This window comes from Diabrotica virgifera, chromosome 3 (genome assembly GCF_917563875.1).
Source record: "Diabrotica virgifera virgifera chromosome 3, PGI_DIABVI_V3a".
In the NCBI taxonomy this organism is placed as follows: Eukaryota; Metazoa; Arthropoda; class Insecta; order Coleoptera; family Chrysomelidae; genus Diabrotica; species Diabrotica virgifera.
Window position 1 is genome coordinate 25,345,623 of NC_065445.1, and position 24,318 is coordinate 25,369,940.

The 24,318-nt window shown below is 30.9% G+C and overlaps 1 protein-coding gene across 6 annotated transcripts in view; it reads right to left on the reverse strand.

Moving 5' to 3' along the window:
* LOC114349504 (AF4/FMR2 family member lilli) overlaps positions 1-24,318 on the reverse strand; it is a 692,430-nt gene that overhangs the window by 177,906 nt on the left and 490,206 nt on the right. For all 6 annotated transcript variants that reach the window (XM_050647824.1, XM_028299898.2, XM_028299899.2 and 3 more), the window contains one exon: positions 19,987-20,014. In XM_050647824.1, the coding sequence (XP_050503781.1) occupies positions 19,987-20,014 (28 nt within the window). The remainder of the gene's footprint in view (positions 1-19,986; positions 20,015-24,318) is intronic.

Sequence of the window (24,318 nt, forward strand, 5' to 3'; positions counted from 1 at the left end):
ATATCAGATATCTTTTTTTTTTTGGTCATAACTAAACATCTTTTTAGGGGCATACTTAATTATACTAAATTTAGAGATAATATATACAAAAGTATGAGTTACTAGAATCATCATATGATATAAAAACAATGAGTGTGGGAAAGGTTGAGGAATGTAGTAAAAAGGGCCTGTTCCAGATATCATTATGTTAGTTGTAATAAATAAAGTTATAAAAAATTACAATATTCAATCATATAAATAATCTTAGTGACGTAAAAAACGATTAGTGATAGGGTGATAAGAGGAATATAATAAAAAAATTGTACATTTGTAATAAATAAAGTTTTAAGACCAACTTCAATCAGCATCCATCTTAAAGTCAATAAAATCATCAATGATAAATGTTAAAATAAGTTTATTCAAATCTTTGTGTTAAATCTAATCAACATCCATCTCAAGAGTATCAATTAAATAGTGCCCAAAGGGAAGCGTATCATAAGAACCCTGAATGTGATGTCTTTTATCATCATTGGGGCTTAGCGCAATCTTACTTTGAGTTATAGAATAAACTTTGTGTTTATCAGAGCGTATAAGATTTTGTGAGGTGACCTTTGCTGTAAAGGTATCTGAACATTCTACGTAGTCCTCAAAAGTAATTTTAGTATTTACTACAGATTTCTTTACCCCCTTAGCCTTCTTTGTCACACCATAATTTCGTATAATATTATCAACTTCATCATCGTCATACTCTTGTTCTTTCAACTTCCCCCTCAGCTTTTTAATGTCAACATCTGTGGTAGCTGCTTTTGTCGTGTATAATTTCGATCGGAGTCCTATGTAGTCGGTCATAATGCAGCCATTATTCTCATCTTTCATTATGCCCAATACCTTCTTATTAACCAGAGGGATGCCGTAAATGTTATCTTTAGGATAGTCTGAGGTATCAAAATATTTATAGCAATCATGTATCATTGCTTCATACGGGTCTTTTTCCCGTATCTCCACGATCACACTATCAGTATCGGTATAGCAGGTCGAAAAGTTTTCTCCGAACCTGCTAGCTAAGTAGCCATATTGGAAATCATATATGGTCGTTTTCGCCAAGTCTAAAATACTCATTCCAACATAAATCGGTTTAACTAACCATATTTCCGCTCTATGCATCTCAACAGCAATCAAATTTTCATTAAAGATAGTAGCGTTTTTAAACAGGGGGCTACTTATTCTAGCTTCAGCTCCATAACGACCCTCCCACTCTGTCAGCAATTTAATATCAACGCGCCTGCGCACACCCTCTAAAGTCTTACCAAACACTGCATTGTTCATAAGCTTAAACAGATTCTTTTCAAACTCATTTTTTGCTGCCTTCCGGAGATTTGTATTCAAGTCGATGTATGACTTTAACCAAGGAGACTGCTTAAATTTCAAGACTCGATGAATCTTTTTTAGTATTAATCCATGAGCTAGCGCTTGCTTCAAGGCTCTGTAATGAATTACATATCTTTCTTTATCATGAAGGGTAGCCATTAATTTGGTCAGCTCTCGCGGACGTTTAGGAGGTTTCATAGTTTTCGGGTTCAAGGATTGGGGACAGAATGGGATGTCTTTATGACGATCATGGAGATGTTGAGGGTACTCCAGATCGACCTCGAGAATGCACCCTTCAGAAGAATCGTCCGGAATACTAAGAACGTTGATGTTAGTATCAGACCACTCGAAACCTCCATATGGAAGATATTGTGACATTGCCCACCCATATTGATTATTGACATCGAAATACATCAATAAAATTTGGCAATATCATTTTAAAATCTTCTACTTTAAAATGTATCATATGTATCTGAATTGCCGATATAAATGAGTCAAATTAAATAAATTATTAGAAGAATTTTTTTACTAAGCAACAACATTTTTGTTTATATTAATAGTATTTTGTATTTTGACAACGGCACCCGATTTGGGCGTCGAAACGTTAATAAAAATCATTTTTTAATAATATTGTGGCTTATTTCCCATTCTAAATAGTTAAAATTGTAAAAATGCCACAAGAAAATAGCTTAAGAACAACAAAAAGGAAACTTCTTACAAAATTTTCTCTTATTTTTGTTTATAACTATTTTTTTGGTCACTTGACGATAAAAAGTAATAAACATAAAATTGTAGAAAATTTAATTTGCTACATTTTATGTGTAATTAAATTTTCTGTAGGATTGCTAGTTTAGGAGATACGGCGTGAAAGGCCTTTGTACCACTTTTTGAACCCCAAAAACTTGAACTTACGCTTCTACTGAACCCTCCTACACTTTAAAAAAATAAAATTGACTCCTCTAAGAAATGCAACCCTAAATGTAACATTTCAATGGACTAGGTTGTTACTGAATCGTATAATAACATATTTGCCAGTAGTGTGATTCAGCTACCTAGTATTCCATAGACTCAGCATTGAGACACTCAGTAGTGTTTGGTCACTTCATCATGTATTTTTCAACAACCACAACCGAGCACTTCATTTTTCTTGCCGATACTAGATACTATTTCAGACCGCCCATAATATGCTTCTACTTAATTCTTGTGTATTTTCGTTTTCCATCAACAATTGCAGAAATGAAACTGTTGAAATATTCAACCATTATTATCTTCTAAGGGCCGGTTGTTCGAACGCTAATCAACAATGATCATTATCAAATAATTAATTACTGTCAATGTCAATTGTTAAAACATAATTAATTACAATTCTGAGACTATAATCAATTAATATAACAATGAATATTAGCATAATTAATAATAAATCTCATAATTGTAATTAATTATGTTTTCAGCAACCCAAACAAAGTTGACATTGACAGTTTTGGTGACAGTAATTAAATATTTAATAATGATCATTGTTGATTAGCGTTCGAACAACCGGCCCTTAGCCTGTTAACGTCCATTTTTGGGCATAAGCCTCTCTCAACTTTCTCCAATGTATCTTTATCCTTAGCAACATACACACGTCCAAAATATCTATTGGAATTAGAGCATGGAGAAGAGTTGCCAGAGACGGGGGCGGATGGAGGATTGTTCTGAAGAAGGCTTTGGTTCATAAAGAGCTGTAACGCCACTGATGATGAAAATCTATAATACTGTGTCTGAATTTTCCTTCTCGAATAGTGTGAAATTGTAACCCAGATTAATTATTTTGATTATTACGGACAATCATTAGATATGTACTTTCATTACGTAGATATATAATTTCAGAAAACTGACTTTTAAGCGCTTTTTCCGATTATTCCTCTATACGTGACGGAGAAGCCAACGAGAAATTTAACATTACGCTTTGAGTGGTAATTTGCCGCATGAAAATCACTATTTAATAAGTGTAAAATATGTATTTAAATATGCGGTTAATGGAATATTAAACATCCTTCTTTACATACCGCGTCTTTTTAATGCCTACTAGGCTTGTTTAGGTTGGAAAATAACTGTTAGGCGACTAATAAGTAACAACACTTGGATGCGTATACAACGACATATCCATTAGATTCACAGATCTTTCAAATTATTGGCCTATCCTACTTTTAATATATCCAAACAAATAGTCGTGAAAATGTAGGATAGAGAAAGCAAGATCTGCATTTCAAAAAATTGCTAAGTTATTCAAATTTCATGATTTATCATAGGTTACTACGATGTTATATCTTATACTGTTGTACGGAGTTGAATCCTGGACTCTCACAGACACCATCTGCAAGAAAATTGAGGGTATCGAAAGGTGGCTTTATCGTCGAATCCCGAAGATATCTTATACCGACCACTTTACTAATCAGAGTGTTTTATTAAAAATACAAAAAAAAACAGCTGTTAACCAGAATAAAAACAGTAAAAATCGAATACCTCGGTCACATCATGAAGAACTCAGAGAGATATGGAATGCTGCAACTAATTTTACAGGGAAAAGTAAAAGGAAAAAGAGGATCAGGAAGGCGAAGGATTTCCTTGCTGAAAAACTCACGTACGTGGTTCAACACATCATCTTTTTAGAGCAGCAGTGTGCAAAGTGCAGATTGCCATGATGGTCGCCAACATTTTATACATTTTTAAGAGTTTAATAGATTCAAATGATTCTTGTGGTATCGCCTTCGTAGTTTTAGTGCTGCTTTTCAATCTTTCACTACCATTATCGCAAATCTTGAAGAGATTTTATGGTTATCTTATCTTCTAAATCGTCTATTTATAAGTCAACTTAAGTATAAGCAAATATATGCATAAAATAAGGTTCCAATGATCTCATCCTGATGTTAAACCACAAACAAACAAACCACATTACAATACAACACAGTAAGTTAACACCTTCATTCTTCATTCATACTACTTTACCTTCTTTATTTAATCATTGCAACGCGAAAAGAAAGTTATTTTAAGTCATAAACAATAATAAAAAAGTGAAATTTTTTATAAGATCCTTTCAAGATTTAATATATTATAAATATAAAAGTGCATTCGAATCTATTTTTAATGAAGAAAGTCGATAGATTTCAATTTTATCATGGCAGAGATTCTGTACAGATGTTTTATGTTTTAAATATCTTACAATGTCTGGAATCTAAAGCGTTAATAACACTTTTCATGTTTACCGAGTAGTGAGTAGGGTAATAATCATTCCATTTTACTCAGTTTGTTTGAGGATAACGTCTTAATAATTAAGAATAAGGTGCACAAGAAAAAGGTTGCTGTGGAGCCTGTGGAGAAGCCATAAGGGAAATTTTTTAAATGAGAATGAAAATTGTTGAAAAAATTATATGAAATTCTGTGAAAGTAATTTTGTTTCACTGATGCCATAAAGTTTCTTAATACAGATCTACCATTGATCACAAAATCCATTTGACCAAAATAATTTGACATTAATCATTAATTGCTACTACCTCTTAACACATTGCGTGCCCCGTCGCTCATATATACACACAGATATTTTGCCAGGGGCCAAGTCGCTCATTTTTGATATACATGTATGACTTACTTCAATAGGCCAATATATCAATGGCCCCTGAGACTACTCGTATTATCTCGATTAAAGCGTTGCACGCAATGTGTTGAAAGCTTCAAATTTAAACCACACAAAAAAAGAAATGAGAAAGAACATGCCCTAGGTATGACTATTTTCTTATTTTAATAGTTTTCATTAACTCACGAACAGCATTTTTGCTGAGTTAACACAAGCTCTAATGCAACCAGAATTGGTCTGCACGCTGTCTAGGGTCTAGGATATTAACACATATATGTACAGGGTGCGCCAAACCTCTGGTCTTCTTTGATTACGGCTAAACTATGAGATATACAAAAAAATGTTTATAACAAAACTAATGTGTATCAAAGAAGTCTATAATTTAAAATTATTTTCAATTATACAGGGTGAGTCAGAACGACGGTATGAACCAAAGTTTTATTTTTTTAAATGGAAAACCCTGTATATTAAATCATTTTTGAATATATTATTTAAAAATATGAAAAATTTGTATAAGGTCTTATAGGCCTAAAGTTAATAATTTTCAAAATATTTACATTTTTATTGAGAAAAATGGTAATATTTATAGGGTTGTGGATTATGTTTCCCAGGAAATAAAAATTTAGTTGATAGGTCAAAGTTTTTAAAATATAGTATTATTTTTAAATAATTTAATATTTTTTACTTTTAGCCATAAAATATACAGTGTGATCACTATTTGCAAATACAAAATTTTCTCATTTTTTTTAAATGGGACACCCTGTATATTAGTTTTGCATTTTGTAGTAAATATTACAACCTTTCTTTTGGTATTAGGTTGTATGTACCTAGCATGTTTCGTTTTGTAGATATTTTAAAAAAACTATAGATTTTACGTTTTTGCGGATTTTTTATTTAAAAATTTTTTTGCAAAAAAAATAATTATAATCTGGTTTTAGAAACATACACTAAAATATAAAATATGAAAATAAAAACGTAATTAAAGATTAAAATAAATCGTATGCTAGTACAATTCAATTGAATTTAATAACTTTAAATTATTTTACAAAAAATATTTTACCATATTAATGAATGCATAAATTAGTTACTAAATTAAATAAACAACCAAATTTTAAATCAACCGTAGTAATTCTTCTACCGCAGCAACTTTCCTGTACCAAATTAATTGTTAGTTATATTGTATTTACGAGTAAGATCAGTTAATAACTTTTTAATTTACCTACATCTTGAGAACGTATAAAGTATGCTTTGAAACAAATGAACGTTATGGAAGTATATAAGGTAAATAGTATCTATGTACCTACTCGTGTCACAAAAGCTGGTAATAATTTTTAATGGTTTCGCCCAAAACAAATTCCATATCCAAAACTTTTTCGGTTAAAAAATTAAAATTTAAAATATAAAAAATTGTTACAAAAATTTCAACTACAAAAGTATTACCAGCTTTTGTGACACCAGTAAATACTATTTATATTAATAAATAATTTGGCTGATACATTTAACATTCAGCTGTTTTAAAGCATACTTTATAATAATTTTTATATTCTCAAGATGTATGATGTATGTAAGTAAATTTAAAAGGTAAATTAAAAGTTTAACTAAATACAATTTAACTAACAATTAATTTGGTACAGGAAAGTTGCTGTAGTAGAAAAATTACTACGGTTGATTTAAAATTTGGTTGTTTATTTAATTTAGTAACTAATTTATGCATTCATTAAAATGGTAAAATATTTTTTGTAAAATAATTTAAAGTTATTAAATTCAATTGAATTGTACTAGCATACGATTTATTTTAATCTTTAATTACGTTTTTATTTTCATATTTTATATTTTAGTGTATGTTTCTAAAACCAGATTATAATTATTTTTTTTGCAAAAAAATTTTTAAATAAAAAATCCGCAAAAACGTAAAATCTATAGTTTTTTTAAAATATCTACAAAACGAAACATGCTAGGTACATACACCCTTATACCAAAAGAAAGGTTGTAATATTTACTACAAAATGCAATACTAATATACAGGGTGCCTCATTTAAAAAAATGAGAAAATTTTGTATTTGCAAATAGTGATCACACTGTATATTTTATGGCTAAAAGTAAAAAATATTAAATTATTTAAAAATAACACTATATTTTAAAAATTTTGACCTATCACTTAAATTTTTATTTCTTTGGAAACATAATCCACAACCCTATAAATATGTATTACCATTTTTTTCAATAAAAATGTAAATATTTCAAAAATTATTAACTTTAGTCCTATAAGACCTTATACAAATTTTTCATATTTTTAAAAAATATACTCAAAAATGATTTAATATATAGGGTGTTCCATTTAAAAAAATACAACTTTAGTTCATACCGTCGTTCTGACTCACCCTGTATAATCAAAAATAATTTTAGAATATAGACCTCTTTGATACACATTAGTTTTGTTATAAACATTTTTTTGTATATCTCATAGTTTAGCCGTAATCAAAGAATACCAGAGGTTTGGCGCACCCTGTATAATTCTTTAAATCACAGGTGTCCTTTTTTGGTGCAGGACTATTAATAGACTCTCGTTCCCGTCTTTCAGGATTTTGCTATCATTAAGACATCTATTAAATAGTTTTATTAGTATTGGGATTGTTTTTCTTGCTGATCTAATAATCCCGACAATCTCAAAACTTGATTCCCGATGACCATCATGTTCATCATTAATAAAATACTATAGAAATAGAAAAGGTTCTGGGAAGTTCTGTTTCACTTTTTATCTCAATTTCACCACTTTGTACCAATAAACTACGGCCTGTTGAGTATGTGGAATAAAAACGACACAACGATTTAAAAACGGAAGCGATAAAAGCTCAGAATCTCATTTTTATGCGTATAGATAAATTACTCTCGTATTACGGCTATTACGCATACCAAAAAAGTCTTCGCACACTAAGTAATCATCCATTTTTAATTACCTCGTTTTATAACTGTGTCTCTAATTGATTTAAGTATTAAATTGGCTAAAAGGCCAGAGCTGTTTTCCCGACTTTTTTCCTTTTCCTTCATTATTCACCATTGCCTCCTATTAGTACGTCCGGTTGTCTCACTAAAGGACGCGTGCCGTATTCTGGATTACGATCCCACTCTCTTTATATTTGTTAGCAGTGTTGCCAATTATAGCGGCCCTTTTTCTTACGCGCTTCTTTGATGTTTCCTTGCATTGGGTTCAAACGTTAAAAAGGGTCGTAGTCCATCCTGTGAGGACGCTGCCGTATGAAAACATTTCTGATTCGGTTTCTTTGCGAATTTTCGTTCAAAAATGTTCCCTTTAAACAAATGTGAAGGGTGTTGGGCGAAATTTTTGGGCAGAAATTGTTTAAACAATTTTTTTTAAACAAATTCAATAGATCACCATTTTTGCACCGAAAAGTATTTTTTTAGGCTTTTTGGATCATTCTAAACAAAAAAGGTTTCTTGTCATTTTTTTTTCAAAACTTAATAGTTTTCGAGTTATAAGCGATTTAAAAACTAAAAAATGCGAAAACACACATTTCGAGGCTTGAAAACTCATATTTAAATTAGTATTTTTGAAGTTGCTAATAGTCTAAGAGCTAGTGAACCCTTCGAGTAACGGTCTTCCTGCAAGGCTAGAAATTTGTATAGTGATAATTCATAGCACACCAAGGCTAAAAACCATGACCTGGCAGACATCAACCCTGCACGTGTATCTACCAGGTGAATCGAAAAGTGCATATTTTAGGGGAAAAATAAACTTTCTCCTGTAAAGTTTAAATTTAAATATGTGTTTGAGTAAGTCATTTAGAAGAAATATGTACAATGATAGGCGATTCTGAACAGCATAAGACCTTGCCAAGCGAGGGGAAAGATTAGGGGTATTTCCTAAAATTATTTTTTTTCATCGAACAAAGTTTTTTTAGGGTTTGTGAATCGTTCCAAACAGAAAAGGTCTTTAGTGACTTTTCTCTTAGGTTAATAGTTTTTGACATATAAGCGATTAAAAATTTGCAAAATCGCGAAATCGGCCATTTTTAATCCTGAATCGGACACTTAACTGAAAATTTCAATGTTGCCAAGGTAGGTAGATATTCTTTAAACATCGATTGATGAAATCCCGAAGAGTTTTTTGCAATACAATATCGAAAACCCCTTTGTTTTTTAATTGCTAATCAAGCGGGCGCGCCACTGTAGTGTAAGTGAGGACGTTTGAGTTTGCATAAATTCATTATCTCGAGAATGGGAAAATTTGAAGAGAAATTCTCACAGGTCCATTTTAACTTTTAAATTAGGACTTTTTGGCATATATATAATACTAGTGACGTCATCCATCGGGCCTGATGACGTAATCGATGATTTTTTTCTCTATTTAGTAATATCAGTAATATAAACATTAACATAATTATTTATACAGGGTGTACAAAAAAAAATTTCTTCTTTTTGTGTAAATTAATTTAATAATTTTTTTTTGTACACCCTGTATAAATAATTGTGTTAATGTTTATATTACTAAATGGAGAATTAAATAGCCTTTCAAATGAGTTATCACACAACCCCTACTCCTATTTAAAAAAAAATAATCGATTACGTCATCACGCCCAGATGGATGACGTCACTAGTATTATATATGGCAAAAAGTCCTAATTTAAAAATAAAAATCGACTTGTTTGAGAATTTCTCTTCAAATTTGCCCATTCTCAAGATAATGAATTTATGCAAACTCAAACGTCCTCACTTATACTACAGTGTCGCGCCCGCTTGATTAGCAATTAAAAAACAAAGGGGTTTTCGATATTGTATTGCAAAAAACTCTCCTGGATTTCATCAATCGATGTCTAACGAATATCTACCTACCTTGTCATCATCAGCCTCTCTCAATCCACTGCTGGACATAGGCCTCCCCTGTTTGTCTCCAAAGTGTTCTATCTGGTGCTTTCTGCATCCAGTTTTTTGTTGTCTTGCGTAAGTCGTCTTGCCATCGTATTGGTGGTCTTCCTCTGCTACGTTTATCGGTTCTTGGTCTCCATTCAACTAGTTTGCGAGTCCATCTTCCGTCCTTCATTCTGGCAACGTGTCCAGCCCATCTCCATTTTAAGTTACAGCTTCTTTCAATGACGTCTATGACTTTGGTCTTAGCTCGTAGATCTTCGTTTCTAATCCTGTCTCGCAGAGTGGCCCCTATCATTGATCGCTCCATTCTTCTCTGCGCTACTCTTAGTTTTTGTGCGTTTTTCTTTGTGAGCGATAATGTTTCTGCACCATAGGACATCACCGGTAGCACGCATTAAGAAGTGCCTAAATTGCAGTTTAAACATTCAAATGTTGAATGGGTTGATGAATAAAATTTGCACAGCATCTTCAGGTCCCGGTTAGAGTAAAACTAAATGATGCCGGTATAAGGAATGATTTGTAAAGTATTGCAAGAAGAAGAAGGTATGATAGTGCAGATTTTACAAATAATTCCTTATACCGACATCATTTAGTTTTACTGTAACCGGGACCTGAAGATGCTGTTCAAATTTTAGACAGCAAAACCGGTCGTCTAAGTATTACAATAAATGATTGTGAGTCTGTCTCTCTCTTTTATTCATTTAAACATTCAATTTCAAGATTCTGACGAGTAATCAGGGCCTATTTTAATTTAGACCGTTGGTTTTTAATTGTTAATTATGTGAGTCCACTCGGCTTTTAAGCCACCGCGCAGCCTCACGTCGCACTATAGGGTGCGTCTCTGTCGCAGTAGATGATTGGCGTATTTAATTAGCATATTGGCAATAATTCAGTACTGTGATGTATCACTTAAGTCAAACATAACGTAAAGTTATCCTGTAGTTAAGTTATAATCGTCGAATTGGTGTGATGTATCATATTTAACTTAATTACTTGCTTTACTTCTTGAGTTATCTGGTGTATTAACTGTCATTTTATAACGAGACGTTATACGTGAAGTTTATTGAAGGATTGGTAACGATATGTAAGGTTAGGAGTTACGTTCATCTTTTAACTTGTTTTTAGAAATGAAGTGAATAAATTAATAGCATGAATAGCATAATTAATGAATAAATTAAAAATACGTAGGTAATAACAAAATTAAAACAATTATTAAAAATAAAAAAATAGAACTAGTTTAAAAATAAAATGATAATAAACACTTTTAAAAATAAAAAAAGTATACAAAAGACAAATAGAGAGATACAAGAATAAAAATGCTTTTAAATTTATAAACATCCAGGGATTTTACCATGATTTTACTGTTCTACCTAATCTACTTTTATGGTATACGTTGTGGTATACCTTCTCATCAATCTCTTTCTCGCTCCAACTTGCACTATTTCTACTTAAGGTTCTCTTTTTTAGACTAAACAATACTTACTTCCTTTTTATTCTAGAAAATAACTCATCTCGTAACGGTGAGCGATACATCACACGGAATTAACGTTAAAATTGATCGAGACAGTTATCTGTCAGAGTTATTTTAACTGAATAAAAAAATAAATTATTAAAGAAAACCTATGTTAATAATAAATTCGCTTATAACTCGAAAACTATCAACTTTATAGAAAAACGACAAAAGACCTTTTTTGTTTAGAATCATCCATAAAATCAAAAAAAATTTTCAGGAGCAACAACATATTATGATCTTTTTAATTTGTTTAACAAAATTGTTTGAAAAATTTCTGCCAAAAATTTCGTCCGGCGCCCTTCACAATTGTTTAAATGGGGCGTTTTGAAAAGAGAGAGAACTAGAAAGTGGAGTATTTCGGACATGTTATGAGTGGTCCCAAATATAGGTTGCTACAAAATATTATTGCCTGCTATTTATTAGGGAAAATAGTAGGCAAACGCAGTCCAGGACGAACAACTTCATGGTTGAAGAACTTGCGAGATTGGTATGGTGTTGATACAAGCATGCTATTTAGGGTGACAGTGAATAACATTAAGATAGAAATGATGGTAACCAACGTTCTGAAAGGACATAGTACATGAAGAAGAAGAAGGACATTTTTGAAGAGGAATCGGAAAGAAACCGAATCAGAAATTTTTCATACGGTAGCAGCCTCACAGCATGGACTATCTACGCAGAATTTGTTCGGAGTTGCTCGGACGTTTTTGTCTTTAATGATGTGATTCAAGATTTGGGGATTCTTTTTCAGGTATAATGAGATCGGATTTAACGGAAACAAATGATACGATTCTTTGCAAGCACCGGGATAACACAAAAGTCGAATATTTATGTGATTGGGATTTTTATTTATGTGAACATGTAGGGAACATATATGTCTCTTCCTTATTATTGGTGTCTTTAGCATACAAACATAGGAGAAACTATAGATATTTATGTGGTTAAACATTAAGATCGGTTTTTTAACAAATACGCTGTATCACTTTAGTAATTAAATTTCATCTCTTCAATATAAATTAAAATGCGTCATTCTTGGAAAACGATACAAACACTCGTTCAAAAACCGTCTTTAAATTCTTCGAGAAAACTTTTGTAATATCCGTATTCTAGATGTTTTCCCTGTAAACATTTTGTCGGTTATTTAAGGAATAAGAAATAAAAGACTTGAAGGAAAAAGAGGACAAATAAAAAGATACCAACATTGTCCGAGGTGTCTTTTCAAATTTATTGTGTTTGATCGACTCACAAGAATTTGTTTGGGGTCTTAGTTTTATTTTATTTTAAATGACGAAATTGTTTTTATTTTTTAGATAATATAATTTATATTATACAAATTTGAACAAGTGTAGAAATTATTGGTTAGCATTTATTAGCGATAAAACAACATTAAAATTAAATATATAAATTATTAGTGTATACAAGTATATTATTTACTCTGTTATTATGATTAAAACTGATATAAAATGTATTTTCAAAACATTATAACAACAAAATAAATGTTTATTAAACCACATATTATACAGTGATGAGTACGCTAATAACCGGCAAAATAACGCAAAAGACGGAAAACATAATACTTTGGGGAAATAAAAAGAGATGAAACTAGTAGAGTTGGTAAATTATCAAGAGAAACCTACAAATTTACATTATATTGATAGATTCCCATTTTTACACGTATAGGAGGAGTTTGGCAACTACCACTGTGACAGGAGAATTTTATAAAATTTGTTGAGTTTGACTTCGATACGTCTAAAGGTGGGAAACTATCAGTAGTAATTGCACAAGAGCTCTAAAATTCTATATTAATTTTAGAGATCGAGTGCAATTTGTTGCGATTATTTCATGAATAAAACTTCAAAACCAAAATTTTATTGTAATTTATTTATGTAAGTACAAATTAGTACAATTAAACACACAGTTATTATAAATATTTGACGGTTGAAAGTTATCACTTTTATAATTTTTAAAACATTAATTGTCATTAATGTCACTGACGTAATATACTTGACGACGGGGAAATTATCAAAAATTATCAGTTTAATTTTGATTTCTGTAGCTTTCTATTGGTCAGAATCTCCTATGAATGAAATAATCAGTAGTAATTGCACAAGAGCTCTAAAATTATTGAATTTTTCCCGAGTGACACTTTGACAGTTTTAATGTCACGAGCCGAAGGCGACTGAAATTATGTCAAAAGTGTACCGAGGGCAAAAATTCTATATTAATTTTAGAAATCGAGTGCAATTTGTTGCGATTATTTAATGAATAAAGCTGTTCAAAACCAAAATTTTATTGTAATTTATTTATGTAAGTACAAATTAGTACAATTAAACACAGAGTTGTTATAAATATTTGACGGTTGAAAGTCATCACTTTTATAATTTTTAAAACATTAATTGTCATTAATGTCACTGAATGTATTTTTTCATAGCAACGAAGGGCATCTGACGTAATATACTTGACGATGGGAAATTATCAACAGTTTAATTTTGATTTCTGTAGCTTTCTATTGGTCAGAATCTCCTATGAATGAAATAATCAATAATCAATAATCAAGAGAAACCTACAAATTTACATTATATTGATAGTTTCCCATCTTTAGACGTATCGGAGGAGTTTGGCAACTACCACTGTGACAGAAAATTCTCCTGTCACAATTTGACTCCAATACGTCTAAAGCTGAGAAACTATCAACATAATGTAAATTTATAGGTTTCTATTAATAATTTCCCACCTCTACTAGTTTCATCTCCTTTTATTTTACAACGTATTATGTTTTCCGTCTTTTGCGTTATTTTGCCGGTTATCACTGCATACAGAAATACAGATGCAGTATTCGGCTTAAAAAAGAACACAGAGAAAACAGAATACAATAAACCCGCATTCCATGTTTGAGCGACTTAAAAAAGACATTGGACAGAGTAAGACTTAAATGTATGTAATGTACAGGGTGTCCAGAAACTCTATCGACAAACGAAGACAGGAGATTATTCAGATAATTTTAAGACAATTTAGCTCAATTCACCTAGTCCGAAAGTGCTTCCTAAGGGAGCTAGAGCTCTTTGAAAATGGCGTCTTGTAATTAGTTTTTCTTAAATACCTTCAGAACGCTTCAATTTAGAAAAACGAAAATCGGTGTGTATATCTATCTTCCAGAGATAAATCGATTCCATCCATTGCGACTTTCTAGTACCGATCATAGGCGTCCGTTTTGGGTAGGGCAACGGTTATTTTATCAAATACCTTTTTTGTCTTTAACTTTTAAGCATTTTTGACACTGGATTATTAAATTGTAGTACTCTAAATTCTAAATAGTACTAAATTCTAGTACTAAAAGGTACTCTTGCTTTAAGTCGGTAGGACATAGGTACGGTTTTCTAGAAAAATCGATTTGAAAATTTTTCGTTTTTTGAATTTGAAAAAAAAAATGAAAACATTTAAAAAAACGGTATATTTTACTAACTTAAAGTAAAGAGTAACTTTTACCACTAAAATACCTCATTACTTAATAATCTAGAATCTAGAGTCAAAAATGCTTAAAAATTACAGACAAAAATGTTATGCGATATAATAACCGATGACCTACCCAAAATGGACGCATATGACCCATACTAGAAATTCGCAATTAATGAAATCGATTCATTTCTGAAATATACATAAACGTACCAGTTTTCGGATTTCTAAATAGCTTTTTTTTTAATTTTTTTTTGGATATTCAATGAAAGAAAAATTTTCAAATCGGTTTTTCTAGAAAACGGTGTATCCTATCGACTTAAAGCAAGAGTACCTTTTAGTTGTAGAATACCTCACAATTTAATAATCTAAAGTGAAAAATGCTTAAAATTTAAAGACAAAAAAGTTATGCGATAAAATAACTGTTGCCCTACCCAAAACGGGCGCCTATGACCGGTACTAGAAATTCGCAATATATGGAATCGATTTATCTCTGGAAGATAAATAGGTGTACCAATTTTTGTTTTTCTCAATAGAATCGTTCTGGAGTTATTTAAGAAAAACTAATTACAAGACGCCATCTTCAAAGAGCTCTAGCTCCCTTAGGAAGCATTGTCGGACTAGGTGAATTGGTTAAAATATCTTAAAATTGTCTGAGGAATCTCCTGTCTTCGTTTGTCGGTAGAGTTTCTGGACACCCTGTATACCTTGTAAGAGATTCAGTTATATAGTTTAAAAACAATTGAGAACGTCTATCAAAACAATAAGATGGAAGATGGACACCTATAGATACAGCTGATGGAATGAAACAGGAGGATTCAGAATAGTCGGAAGAATCACAGAAAACACTCTGAGATAAAGAATAAAAAGTGACGAGATCAGAACAATACGTTATGCAAAGGGTATAAAACTGGTGGACACTAAATAGCAATGGCGGATCTACGGAGAGGTAAAATGTCCCCCCTAACCCCTAACAAGGTCCAACATTAAAGAAAAAAATGGTTGAACAGGAAAAATATATTGACTGAAAATTAAACGAACTTAATGCTTATAAGTTATTATTTATGTCTTTTATTTGGTTTGGGCTTATCTTTTTTATGTCTTTTGGTTTATGTTTCATTGGAAGTTCTCCCACTAATGGCAAATTTCTAGATCCACCACTGCTAAACAGACAAGAATCTCGGTAAAATCAAAGAGTCAATAAAAGAAGATATACGTAGTACATGTTTTAGAAACGTTCCTTACAAAAAAAAAAACAAATAAACAGGCAGAAAATAACAGGTAAAAAGTTAGGAAAATTAGATCCTATATAATGAAAAAATAAAGTTATACATCCGTACCCCCCCTCGTAACTTTTGAACGGTTATACTTATAATAGTGAAATTTGGAGGAAGGAAATGAACTGACGTATGCTTCTTAACTAGTCATGACAGGTGACGTAAAAGTGACAGATGACTTTACAGCGCCACTGTGACAGATAATTTTAAATGGTACCCTATGGTAAGCGATACCTCGTTTGATAGGTATTGAAAATACCCATTCAGCTATACTAATTTTGTTTGAGTTTAAACTCATTTGTATGAATAAATGAAATAATATAAAATTGTAGTTTCGCATTTAATTAATAAAAATTCAAACCTCCGCCTATGGTTACTTGTCAAAAAGGTTGACGTTGACGTAAAAACTACTAGAGAGCTGAAAAATGTCAACTTTTTTGACAAAATAACCATGGGCGGACATTTGAATTTTTAATAATTAAATGCGAAACTACAAAGTTATATTTATTTCATTTATTCACCAAAATCAAAATCAAATTAAACCCAAAAAAATTAGTATGACTGAATAGGTATTATCAATACCTTTCAAATGAGGTGTCACTTGCCATAAGGTCCCATTTAAAATGATCTGTCACAGTGGCGCTGTAAAGTCATCTGTCACTATTACGTCACTTGTCATGACTAGTTAAGAAGCGTACGTCCGTTTATTTCCTCCCTCCAAATTTCACTATTATATGTATAACCGTTCAAAAGATACGAGGGGGGGTACGGACTTTTGACTAGCACTGTATATGAAAAGGAGAAAAGCACAATAAAAAATAATAAATTTAATGTTAACACCCATAAAAGATATGTCTGCCTAATTTTTAACTAAAACAAAAATAAACGTATAAAAATATATATTATAATACCATATAATATGAATACAGAGAGAGTCTGTAAAGTGGAATAAATTCAATATCTCAAATACTAATTGTTTTTTTGGAAAATGCTCAGACCCGTCGATTAGTATTTCAAATTGTCCTTTTTGACATTCAATAATAATGTATACAGGGTGTCCCAATTTAGAGATATGACGTCATCGTCGATTTTCTTAAATGGCAACACTGTCATTTTGATAGCTAATTTGATATGTTTGTAAAGTTATACATAACTGCAAAATATCAAATTTTTATTCTCTACCATTTACAAGATAAGAGAAAATAACAAAGTTATATCTGTAATTTGGAATATATTCAATAATTAAAATACTAACTGTTTTTTTGAAAAATGCTCAGACCCGTCGATTAGTATATCAAATTGTCATTTTTGACATATAATAATAATGTATACAGGGTGTCCCAATTTAGAGATATGACGTCATCGTTGATTTTCTTAAATGGCAACACTGTCATTTTGATAGCTATTTTGATAGCGTGTGTAAAGTTATACACATCTGAAAAATTTCAAATTTTTATTCCCTACCATTTACAAGATAATAAAAAATAACAAAGTTATGAAGAACAAAAAGTAATCAAATAATAATTGAATTTAATTATTTCAATAAATTAAGCAAACTCATAATGTTGCCCTCAATTATTGTCAAATTGTCAATGGGCAACGTTATGAGCATTTTCTTAATTGAAATAAATAAATTCAGTTATTATTTGATTACTTTTTGTTCTTCATAACTTTGTTATTTTTTATTATCTTGTAAATGGTAGGGAATAAAAATTTGAAATTTTTCAGATGTGTATAACTTTACACACGCTATCAAAATAGCTATCAAAATGACAGTGTTGCCATTTAAGAAAATCAACGATGACGTCATATCTCTAAATTGGGACACCCTGTATACATTATTATTATATGTCAAAAATGACAATTTGATATACTAATCGACGGGTCTGAGCATTTTTCAAAAAAACAGTTAGTATTTTAATTATTGAATATATTCCAAATTACAGATATAACTTTGTTATTTTCTCTTATCTTGTAATAGTCCTGTCGCCAGGGGGGGTACAACGGCCTCGTTAATTCAGATGGACTTACTCAAGTTTTTTTTATGTATTTTGACCCGTAGAACACGAATTTTTTGGGTAACAGTTGATCCGGATGTCGATAAGATTGTTATAGACCAAGAACTTGAGGAATCAAATAACAGCGATTTTTGGCAAAACAAAACAATATTTTGTATTTTTTGGGCCATTTTAAGTAAAAAATATTTCTACAAGTTTTTTCGTAGGATGCACAGTTTTCGAGATAAACGCGGTTGAACTTTAAAAAAATCGAAAAATTGCAATTTTTGAACCCGAATAACTTTTGATTAAAAAATAAAATAGCAAGTCTGCTTACCGCATTTGAAAGTTTAAGTCAAATTATATCGGCTTTGATTATTTGCATTGGTAAAAATTTATTTTTTTATTGTTTAACAAAGCTATAAACACGTAGGGTTTCCCGTGCTTTTACATGCGTTTTAACGCATGTAACGTAGAAATAGTCTTGATTGCACTAGTACCTATTCTACCTACTCGTTCGATTTTAAATGAGAAATCATAGAAACATCACTCACGCACTAGTTGTTTGTAGCTTTGTTTAACAATAACACAATAAATTTTTAGCAATGCAAATAATCAAAACCGACATAATTTGACTTGAACTTTCAAAGGCGCTAAGCAGAATTGCTATTTTATTTTTTAATCAAAAGTTATTCGGGTTTAAAAATTGCAGTTTTGCGATTTTTTGAAAGTTCAACCGCGTTTATCTCGAAAACTGTGCATCCTACTAAAAAACTTGTAGAAATATTTTTTGCTTAAAATGACCCAAAAAATACAAAATATTGTTTTGTTTTGCCAAAAATCGCTGTTATTTGATTCCTCAAGTTCTTGGTCTATAACAATCTTATCGACATCCGGATCAACTGTTACCCAAAAAATTCGTGTTCTACGGGTCAAAATACATAAAAAAAACTTGGGTAAGTCCATCTGAATTAACGAGGCCGTTGTACCCCCCCTGGCGACAGGACTATAAATGGTAGAGAATAAAAATTTGATATTTTGCAGTTATGTATAACTTTACAAACCCTATCAAATTAGCTATCAAAATGACAGTGTTGCCATTTAAGAAAATCGACGATGACGTCATATCTCTAAATTGGGACACCCTGTATATATTTTTATTGAATGTCAAAAAGGACAATTTGAAATACTAATCGACGGGTCTTAGCATTTTCCAAAAAAACAATTAGTATTTGAGATATTGAATTTATTCCACTTTACAGACTCTCTCTGTATATAAAAATAACGTATAAAAAAACATTTTTCTCAGCGTACATTTTTATATTACGACAGATTTGGTGATTTAATGGCTGAAGCTGAACAAATCTAGGGGATGAATACGTCTACCCTCCAACTTTGTCAGCAATACGGAGGCAATAGGGTTGTGGCCTTTCATTTAGGCATATTAATAAAAGCATTTTTAAAACACTATAAGAACAAACACAGAGAGAAGATTAGATTAGATTTGTACCATTGTATAGTTGCACCATTGCAGAAAATGTTGGTTTGCAAATTAAAGATACAATATTTTATTAAAATATTATCATTTCGGTTTGAAATCATTTTTGTTAATATTCCTTAAACTTGTGTGTCAAAGATCTGTGTCAACGAGTAAACTCAGATGACCAGGTCTTTAAAACACATTACTATGTAGTAGATAGAAAAATCCAAAGATTTTGTAAATTCGGTTTCGTTCTCTACTTTCTTTTTTTCCTCTACTATCGTAGATTTGTCTCTGGATATTTCCTTCGGTACTCCAAATTTTTATTTTATATGAGTATTACAAACTGAAAATCCATGCAAAACTAAGCTTGAATCAGTTATTGATATTTTCAATTTTTTACAAAGGTTAATACTTACTTTTTACAATTGGAGCAGCCTCAGTCAACTGAAACAAGAAAAATATTTGAAAATACGTATAAAAGTAATAGTTATCATTTTTTATATTTTGTTTGACAAAGTTTTTATGATAGTTGGTAATCTCCAACGTATGCAGTACAGGGCGTCCAGAAACTCTAAACTTTAAGACAATTTAGCTCAATTCACCTAGTCCGAAAATGCTTCCTAAGTAAGGGAGCTAGTGCTCTTTGAAAAATGGCGTCTTGTAATTAGTTTTTCTTAACTACCTCCAGAACGCTTCAATTTAGAAAAATGAAAATCGGTAAGTATACAGGGTGTCCCAGACTAATTTACCCACGCTATATCTCTTAAACGAATAAAGATTTTCGAATGGGACAAAAGATGATATATTCTACTTGTAATACACTTTAATATGGCGTACAAAAAAATCATCCCCTAAATAATCATCCCTTAGTTACAACCCCTAACTTTATAACATTATAGAATACTCTGGGCTAATTAGCAAAATACCAGGAAAAGTTATTTACCAGCAATTTTATTGCTGGAATCGAATCTTATTATTGTATGTATTAATAATATAGATATGCAAAGTCCGCAGATAGTGTGCTACTTTTTTTATAAACAAAATGGCGCCCGAAAATCGTGTTTTTTCGATTTTTGCTCTATAACTCCAAAGATTTTAACTTTAGACCAAAAACACCCAAATAAAAATTCACCGCAATTTAATTCTGCATAGAGACGTGTTTTTTCCGATTTACTTCGACGAAAACTTTCCCCGGAAAAAGCGGGTTTTTCCAACAAATTCTTTAATTTTCAACTAAACTTTTAGATAAGTAGTTGTTAATTAATAATTAAATAACTTGGCACTAATAAATAACGTAAAAGCACTTTCCGTATATATTATAATTCCAGAAGTCTATGGAAATTGAATGAACAGTTTAGCAACAATTAAAATGTTAATTAAAAATTTACGGTCGCTATAATAACGACAATAATTATGATGCATAAGAATAACTATGATTTTTTCATAAAAAGACACTATACCTATCTAATGTACTTTACAGAATTGAAATTGGACTATTTAAGCGGCCTCAGGAATATTTTAAAATTATAAACAATTTTTTGGTTTATAAACAAATAGAATATCTCGGGAAATATTAAACTAAGTTAAATTGTGAAAACGGTATTCGAAAGACAGCGGCAGGACGCTTCTTTTAAAAGAAAAAACGTTTAATTATGACTAGTGGTTCCTGAGATACAACCGGTTAAAGTTGACCGGAATTTACGGCAAAGATATAAACAATAGGATCATAATTTTCAAACCATCACCTTTTTATTTTTGTCCTCTTTCTCCACACCAATTTTCATATCTTTAAAATCCTCAAAACATATATTATTATAATAAAAACTATCGATAATACGTGTGAAAATTGCCAAAAACAGCAAAATTCCAATCAAAAATTATGTTGGAGAAAATGTAACCCTCAAAGTTCAAAATCGGTATACGTTAACAAAATGCATTTTCTCGGCTTCCCCTGGAGCAATTTCCTTCATTCTTTTTTTGTTCCCTAATAACTCGAGTAGAGCCATCGAACTAGCGCATTATTAAATGTCAAACTTGCTTTTGTTTTGTTATAATAGATTAATTTATTTATAAGAACAGACAATTACATATTTTTTCCAGTTGTAGGCTTTTTTTTAGACAAACTTACTACAAGTGTACCTTTTAAAGTTAAAAACATAATTATTCTCATTTGAAAGCTGTATAATTATTTAAACAATTTTTATTTAAACAAATTAAAATATTGTGTTATAATAAATAAATTAATCTATTATAACAAAACAAAAGCAAGTTTGACATTTAATAATGCGTTAGTTCGATGGCTCTACTCGAGTTATTAGGGAACAAAAAAAGAATGAAGGAAATTGCTCCATGGGAAGCCGAAAAAATGCATTTTGTTAACGTATACCGATTTTGAACTTTGAGGGTTACATTTTCTCCAACCTAATTTTTGATTGGAATTTTGCTATTTTTGGCAATTTTCACACGTATTATCGATAGTTTTTATTATAATAATATATGTTATGAGGATTTTAAAGATATGAAAATTGGTGTGGAGAAAAAGGACAAAAATAAAAAGGTGATGGTTTGAAAATTATGATCCTATTGTTTATATCTTTGCCGTAAATTCCGGTCAACTTTAACCGGTTGTATCTGAGGAACCACTCATCATAATTAAACATTTTTTCTTTTAAAAGAAGCGTCCTGCTGCTGTCTTTCGAATACCGTTTTCATAATTTAATTTAGTTTAATATTTCCCGAGATATTCTATTTGTTTATAAGCCAAAAAATTGTTTATAATTTTAAAATATTCCTGAGGCCTCTTAAATAGTCCAATTTCAATTATGTAAAGTACATTAGCTAGGTATAGTGTCTTTTTATAAAAAAATCATAGTTATTCTTATGCATCATAATTATTGTCGTTATTATAGCGACCGTAAATTTTTAATTAACATTTCAATTGTTGCTAAACTGTTCATTCAATTTCCATCGGCTTCTGGAATTATAATATATACGGAAAGGGCTTTTACGTTACCAAGTTATTTAATTATTGATTAACAACTACTTATCTAAAAGTTTAGTTGAAAATTAAAGATTTTGTTGGAAAAACCCGCTTTTTCCGGGGAAAGTTTTCGTCGAAGTAAATCGGAAAAAACACGTCTCTATGCAGAATTAAATTGCGGTGAATTTTTATTTGGGTGTTTTTGGTCTAAAGTTAAAATCTTTGGAGTTATAGAGCAAAAATTGAAAAAACACGATTTTCGGTCGCCATTTTGTTTATAAAAAAAGTAGCACACTATCTGCGGACTTTGCATATCTATATTATTAATATATACAATTATAAGATTCGATTTCAGCAATAAAATTGCTGGTAAATAACTTTTCCCAAAAATGGCCTATTCTCCGATAATCAGCCCAGACTAAGAAGTTCTCAGGGACTTTCGGCCCTCGCTAATAACGTGATCTTTCATTCTGCGTTTACATTTTTCAAAAATACTTATTAGTTTTCTCAGGATTCGAAAAAAATGAATCCCCATTTGAACAGCATTGCAGCCGAAAATACGTACCGATCCTCTTAAGAAGAAACTTGATGTTTTGTTTGTTTTTTGCTATAGGATTTTCCGGGTGCACAGTGGGATTCTAGTGTTTTGTATAATTTACTGTTGCACGGAATGAGTTAATAAATATTGATGTTTAATTACCAACTATTATTTCTATTAAAAATAAAACAGTGTGAGGTGCAAACAGGTTTTGAATAACTAACTAGACGATTATGTGATGTGGGTTACAAGGCCGATCGAATTGATTTCTAGAATGAGCTTTCTGCAAAAGTAAGATATTGATAGTAGTCCGACGAAATTTTATTGTAAGTAGGGAATTAATAAAATATACTTTCGGTCCGGCTAGTCAACATCGACCGGTGATAGTGGTACATATTTGATTATCCAGTTGAAGTTGAATATTCCTGGTGCTATTCCTTCGAGTCAACTCAAACGATTAGTTTTAGTAAAAGTTGATTATAAATATAAAATGAAGATTTTTGTTCAACATTTACTAGTAAAAGTAGACTCCAACTAGAAAAAGTATACTCTTCCCAATGCTATGCCATTTAGTAAGAGTTGATTCACACAAACAACTGATTCTAGAAATTAAATATTACTGGATATGTTCAAATCGTGATAAGTAATTGAAACGGTCAAAACAAAGAGAGGCACACTCATCAAAAAGCACGTGAGATTATAATCGTATAATCTACATTTACTAAATGGATTCAGGAATAGTCAGCTCAAACTAGTAAGAGTTGATTCTATTTTTCCCGCGATCTACTTTTACTAACAAGGGTTAGGATGGACACGCGCCAACTCGTAACTTTTAATGACAAACTTTTTTAAATCAAAATGTATACCGGCCAATTCGTAACTTTATACCCCAGGTAGTTGTTAGGTTAAAACGTAAGAAATAAATTTAAACAGTAACGGATTAAGCCAACATGGGGCATATAGCATATTATTATGTAAGCGAATGGTTCTTGGTTTCCTTAAAAACATGTTGTGTATTATATGTACCTATAAAAAAATAACAAAAATTGAAATCTCTTGATTGACACAATATTATATGTCATAGACCAGTGCGGATCTGTAAAAAAACGTCTATTTGTGGATGTGCGAGGTGGCATTCGTATTTTTGCAGATAAAGTTAGGTGACAACTTCAATAATAATAATTGACTTATGCTCCTCAAATATACCCGGAACATTAATAAAAAAATTAA